Below are 6,932 nucleotides of genomic sequence, written 5' to 3' on the forward strand. Positions count from 1 at the left end.
TACACTTTCAAAATAGACCTCTGCTGATGAAGCCAATATCTTAAAAGGAAGAAGTACCAAAGCCAATCTGTTTTCACTACAACAGCACTACATTTGAAACATACGCTAAAACTTCTTTTAGAAAAGAATTCCTGGATGACATAGGGAATTTGTAGAAATCTGTCCTTTAAAACTATTAATGACAATATCTTCAATTATTTACCAAGCCAAGCAGTATTTGACATCTTAGTACAAATCATTTAGCAAAACGAATGGTTACACTTTATTGTGATGTTCCCAATTTTACTGACTGAAAGAAAGTTTGCAACATGTCAACTTATTCAACTAACATGAACACCTAACAGTCTACTAATAGTTGACATGTAGTTGCAACGTTACTTACAGTCAACAGAATGTCTAAAGGGGACCATCAAAATAAAGTGTAACCAAACAAAGAAATAAAATAAAAAAGTTGTTTAATTCAGAAACAAGTCAACTGTCGCACACCGAAACACTCACACATTATATTCAAGCAGTTTAATTCTTTGGAACCGAGTGAAAGACTGGCACCGTGTAAAACCATTGGCTTCGATCAGAAAAAGGGAAGGGAGTTACTAGCAGTGGTCTGTATGTGGCGCGACCTGGTTGCCATGGATACGCAGAGCGCACACAAACTATTTCAGTTTCTCAACCACAGCTTCCTGTAAGCTTGACTAAACCCTTCCCCCCTTCTCAAGGCTCAGGCACTCTGCTTTCTTTTTTATTCTGTTCGCCAATGTACGGTCGTGTCACTCGCATATCGTATGCGGAAGGGGGAGGGGCTCAAATGTACTCACGCTTTACATAAGATATCTATAGATATGCAAATTATTTCTGTGCAACTCGCTATCTTTTACACAAGAGTGTAAACTACATCATTGCAAGTCTACTAAATAGGTATTGGCATTCATCAGTGCATTCATCTAATGCAAGGCCAAGATATACTATTGATTTGGTGATTTGCAACCCTAAGATAACCAAGATATATCACTTTTAGCACTCTGAAAAACTTCCTAATATCTTTCCTTAACTTTTAACTGGCGTTTATACTCGCTGAAGCGTCAGAGCGTCAGTCATTTTCACTTATTTTCTTTGCCGGATGTGGTTTTGCTCGACTTGGTTCACAAGTCGAGGTGCGTGCATTTTAAGCGTGGTTGTTTTAGCAGGTCCACCCATTACATGGAACATGGCATCATGAGAATAATGACTTTAAGTGCGCTGCTTTATCTATCTCGTTTTCAGAGCATTCTTTTTAAAAACGTTATATTTTTATTTTGACTGCCTTGTCAAACAGATAACAGTGATCGTAGGGAAGTCGGCATGAACCTAAATCTCCTGCAAGATGATATTTAACCTGTTTTTAAAGAGTTACAGAAACCTCCAAACTGCACTACATCCACAAACATGCATTTTTAAAACACTTTTAATATCAAGTAGATTCAGTAATAATGGCGATAAACATCGGTTTTAAAACAATTATTAAAAGCCCAATAATCAACACGCTTAGACTATAAATGTTCAAATAATTCCTTTTAAAACTTATTCTTTCACCAACATTGTAAAAGATGTTTTTCAGTTATATATACGTTTCATCGTTTTAGGCTTGTTACGATAAATAATGCAATTTCAAATGTGTATTTAACACTGCAGGCACCACTAGTAAAAAATTATAAAAATTATAAAAAATTATAAGCCAGCAAGTGTATTTTTATTAATTTTACTTAAGTTTATCATTTTTGTGTGTTGATATTTTGGTAGAATTGGTAAAAACTAAAGGCCATAAAGCTACAGGACATACCATGAAAGTCCTTGCTAGTTTTCTCCAGACATATCAGACTTAAGTTGTATGCTAGTTAAAACCAACTATTTTAACTTTAACACCAAAGTTGCGACATCAAAATTTTATTTATAATTTTTTTTTATTCTTTGTAAATAATATTTACAAAGAATTATACGACTTCAAAATTTGAGTGACCTAAAGAAACATGGTTAAAAAAAACATGCATATTTTCACCTATGATAATATATTTACAATTGCATTCAAGAAAAAACTCTTGTTTTCTTAGTAATTGTTGGTTTGTTGAAAAAAAAAAAAAAAACCTCTCCCATTTTTTTTCTCTTCTGACAAATGAATCCAGGCCATCGCCACAACCAAAAATAATGCAGGTGGAACATTTGGTCAATGCATTGTGACAAATTTACTGCAGAGTTTAAGCATGCACAGTCTATATGGCTTTAAACGGAAGCCTTTAACAGCCTCATTCATAGGATATGAAAAGATATGGAGTCAACACTAATTCAATGACAAGAAAATCTAACAAATGTAAGAAAATCGGGTTTTGACGATACAGTGCACTTAATGTCTGACAAGTCAGTTTAATGTAATTTAAGTTGAAATTACGTGAACATTCAAGTTGATTGTACTTAAGGCAGCAACTTTTTTTACAGTGTGTAAACAGGCATGAAAGCTGTAGAAATTGGACATGTTAAGAAGCTATACGAGTAATTCTAATGCGAGACGCTGAGAAGGAGATGCTGGAACAATTATTTAATTGCTACCTCCGTGGTTTCACACGCAATGTGCAGTTGATACCTGAAGGAGTTTGCACCTTTGAATGACTTTTTTTTGGCGTAACAAAAGGAGAAAGGTTGATTTGGTCATATTAATTAGACAGGTTCAATTAGATGCTACCATATTTTTAGCGTGTCTCACAAAAAATTGGACCGTATACAGTAACATCCATGATTTAAAAAAGAAAAATCCATAAAATTCCATAAATCAGTTTTGCATCATTCATAATTACTCTTGATTAAAGACATATTTCGCACACAAAGAAAGATAATCATTTACTGCCATCATTTACTCGCATGCATGTCATTCTAAATCTGTATTGTTATTTTGTTTGTTTGCAGACGTTGGATATGTTGGATGTTTACAGTATGATGCAAATTACAAACAAAGCATCATACAGTAAAAGTCCATTTAACATTGACATAGTCAATGGACACACATATATTTCAAGTCTTGAGAGATTTGTATGTGGATTTAATTCTTTTAAGACTTAAATTTGGGTCTGTTCCTCACACAAAACTAATGTATGAATATAGCAGTATGAACTACTTTTATGATGCATTAAGTCATTTTGATGCTTAAAGGGATAGTTCAGACAAAAATTCTGTCCATCAACTGTTTGGTTACCGACATTCTTTAAAATATTTTCCTTTGTGTTGAGCAGAAGAAAGAAATTCATACAGGTTTGGAACAACATAAGAGTTGGTAAATGATGACAGAATTTTAAACTTTTTGGGTGAATTATCCCTTTAACATCCTTTGGTCACACTATGGAAAAGTGCAGCGTGAACATTCCGCTAAATATCTTCTTTTGCTTTCCACAGAAGAAAGAAAGTCATACATGTTTGGAACGACATGAGGATGAGTAAATAATGAGAGAATTTTCATTTTTTAGATGAGCTAACCCTTTAAATAAAAGTACAGACAAATAAAGACACCCAAACAAGCCTGAAAAGCAATATCAAACACTAATATCATGAATATTCCCTTGAGCATTGACTCTTAGGCCTCAATCTCACACAGAGGGCCCATCTTTCGATCTCTGGCTTCCTTTTCTATGCGATTTGCATGTACAGTGCAGTCACAAAGATTCTTATCCGGTCTCAACCCACAACACTTTTATATTTAGTCAAAATACCTTTTAGATGCAGCACGTAGACTTAAGTAAGTCTCGCGAGCACCATTTTAGCCGGCAAATTTACGAGGCATAGAAACCGGCTCAAAATGGAACAAGGAAGTGGTCAGAGGCCTGTGCAGCAAGGCATCATGTTCAAGAGCATCACGCAACGCGACACCCAAAAGAGAGTCCGATGAAAAAATATCATATAATAATAATATTTTCAATAAAATGTAATTTACTGAGGAACATTCCTATCCTTATAATCTAGATTTTTTATATATATAACATATTATATTATATTATAAGGCAAGGAACCGCATACAAATATGAATTTCCTTAGTGAATTACATTTTAATGAAAATATTATAAACAAATTTTAAAATTATTTTAAAATTAATATTTTCAATAAAGTGTAATTTATTAAGAAATATATTGTTAGGAACTTCATATGAATTTACATTCATGAAAATATTATTAAAAATCTCTTATTTACAATTGCAAAATGTACATATATTGTATTGTGTTATATTATATTGTATTATTACATTATTTTACTAAATGTGCAAAAATAAGTTACACTTTATTTTAAGGTGTCATTGTTACAGTGTAATTATACATTTAAGTACTGAAAAATATTAATTAACTACATGTACTTATAAGGTTATGATTAGGATTAGGGTTTGGTTTAGGGTTAGTTGTATGTAATTATGCTTAATTTATAGTTATTACAATAGTAACTACATGTAACATGGTCACTGTAAAATAGTGTTGCCCAAAAGCACAAGTTTCTGTTGGAACCAAAAAGGGTTTTACAGCCTGATGCAATGTTCCCACAAAGAATTCCAAAGAACTCAACTCAAGGACGTCAAAAATGGTTCTTCATAAGAACCTTTACTTTTAAGACAGCAAAACAGATCTCTATAAAATAACAAAAAGATTGTCAACAACACCCATCAAAATCTGGCATATGAAAGCAGGGCTGATTGACTGACAGCTCGGCCTCTGCATCGTTCAAATCTAGCAGAACCTCAAGCAAGCTCGAGGGGACACACCCAAAGCAACCTGATGTTTGACAGCTCCTTTACCAGGTAACACAAACTAGAACCCAACACACCTCACAAGTGTCCCGCAACGGACCCCTTTGAAATATCACGTTAAACATTTTGCAAAGCGTTCTTTTGCAATATTTCGCCTTCACTCTGACGTTTTTCAAAGTAACAACTTCTCTCTTTGGCAGTCTAAAGAGAATTCCCCTTCTTCTTGGTCAACGACGACAGCGTTTCTCAGTAAAAAAAATATAACACTGCTAATAATTACAGATAAAAATACTTTAAATAAATAGAGGGCTCAGAAAGTAAAACTGTTTGTCCTGCATGCACACACTAAGATTTAAATCATCATTGACATCCGTCAAGATTCGAGGACACACTCATTCACCAATTCATTTTAAATTTAGTACTTAAACTGATGACTAGTGATGGTGAGTAAGATTCAGTAAACTATATTTACTATCCAGAGAGATGTAATATTACACAACGCAGAAACTGGACCAAACTATGAATGAATCTACACCATTAATTCACAAAATGAGTCACAAAATGCCAAATATAAAATACAGCTGTAAAAATAATTTAAAAAGAATAATAAAAATATATATCAGTTATATATACAGTACACACACACACACCATATAAACACAAATTTCACCAGTAAAAAAAAAAAAAAAAAAAATCTATATATAAAAAACCTATATAATTTTGTACTTACATAGGACCAAGCATAGGACCAAAACCAAGGGTCCTAGTGCAAAATATTTCGCCATATCCAAGGGTTCAAACGTCTCTTCTAAGACACCATATGTCCTATTTGAAAAAGACAAAGATCTGGGTTAACCATTAGAATGCGTAATGGCTTTCTGGTCTCTCTTGCTCTGTTTTTATGTAATCTTACGTGTTCTTATGCGTCTAATCAGTCGGTCCTGTTGCCGGTGAGTGTTCACCTTAAAAAAAATCCTTTTTTTGGGTCTTGAGACAGCAGAGCAGTGCCAGAGACACTCTCCACTTCAGCTTTGTGTTAAGGCCCTTTCTTAACAGGAAGCAGCATTTTCATCTACGCCACACATCTCTCGCCTTGTACCGTGTCATGTCCTTCAAATGGGAAATGAGAGAATTATCTCATTTTTGCTTTTTCTTTTGACGACCTGCACCCATTGTATGAACAATTCAAGTAAATGCCATCAATGAAGCAGTAATTGTTACATAAGAGATAAAAAACAAAAGTTCTATAAGTAAAGATACTAAATTAAATTAGTCAGACATAGTATTAGTGACTTTTTATAAATCATTTATTTTACTCTATGTATTTATGTAGGACGAAGACAATAACTAAAGCCCAACATAAGCTAGGAAAGAGAAATCGGCAACATTTCAACAAAGTTTCGATTCCATGACCTTCATCAGACATTTGAAGGTCATGATGCCTAAACGTTGCTGAATAAATTGACCATTTTTGCTAGTTGGAATGTGTGCAGGGTTTCTCTTTACTAGTTTATATATAAAATATTTGTAGAAAATAATAGTAATAATAATATTATTATTATTATTATATAATATATTACAAGTACAAGAATTACACACCAACATATACAAGATACAGCAATATGTATTTGGTATTATTTTTAAATGATAAAAACTTAAAAGAATAAAAAAAAAAAAAGGCTTCTGATTGGTCATCAACTGTGGTGCAACAGTTCAAATTGCTCACCGTTCGGTTTGTATTGCGGTTTTAGGTTCGCGGTTTTAGGTTCACAGATTCAGTACTGTTCGGTATGTGCTATGTTCAGGAAAAAAGGACTACTGTCAAATAATAAGAACAAATAATCTAACTACAAGCAACAGCACAAATAAATACAATAGAGCAAAGATACAAATAAAAAAGTGCTTTTCAGGTTGGTCTAACATTAGTTTTCAGGTACAGCAATTGAATAAAGTAATCAAATGTAATTAAAGATTAATCCTTATTAAAGTTACAAAAGCTATTTAATTAAGAGCAGTAAGTGATTTCCTTGTATTGTGTTGTTTGATTAACATTAAAAACACAGACAGCAGGAATATTAGGTTGCTGTCACTTTAAGACAATGCACTGTTCCAAAATACTGATACTGTTACATATGTGTTGTCTCTCTCGGCCGTATACGTTCACTTATGGCATAACAGACTGCTA

At 33.3% G+C, this 6,932-nt stretch overlaps 1 protein-coding gene across 14 annotated transcripts in view; it reads right to left on the reverse strand.

Moving 5' to 3' along the window:
- ptprc (protein tyrosine phosphatase receptor type C) overlaps positions 1 to 5,835 on the reverse strand; it is a 38,317-nt gene extending 32,482 nt beyond the window's left edge. For 12 of the 14 annotated variants that reach the window (XM_084417015.1, XM_084417012.1, XM_084417011.1 and 9 more), the window contains exons 1-2: positions 5,661 to 5,799; positions 5,478 to 5,572 (exon numbers count right to left, since the gene is read on the reverse strand). In XM_084417015.1, the coding sequence (XP_084273141.1) occupies positions 5,478 to 5,532 (55 nt within the window). In that variant the 5' untranslated portion in view covers positions 5,533 to 5,572; positions 5,661 to 5,799. Of the gene's footprint in view, positions 1 to 5,477; positions 5,573 to 5,660 lie in introns of all 14 variants that reach the window. The other 2 variants (XM_084417013.1, XM_084417014.1) reach the window with 2 other exon arrangements.
- Between the last annotated feature and the right edge of the window lie 1,097 nt (positions 5,836 to 6,932).

The sequence above is a fragment of the Rutilus rutilus genome (genome assembly GCF_951802725.1).
Source record: "Rutilus rutilus genome assembly, chromosome: 8".
Taxonomy (NCBI): domain Eukaryota; kingdom Metazoa; phylum Chordata; class Actinopteri; order Cypriniformes; family Leuciscidae; genus Rutilus; species Rutilus rutilus.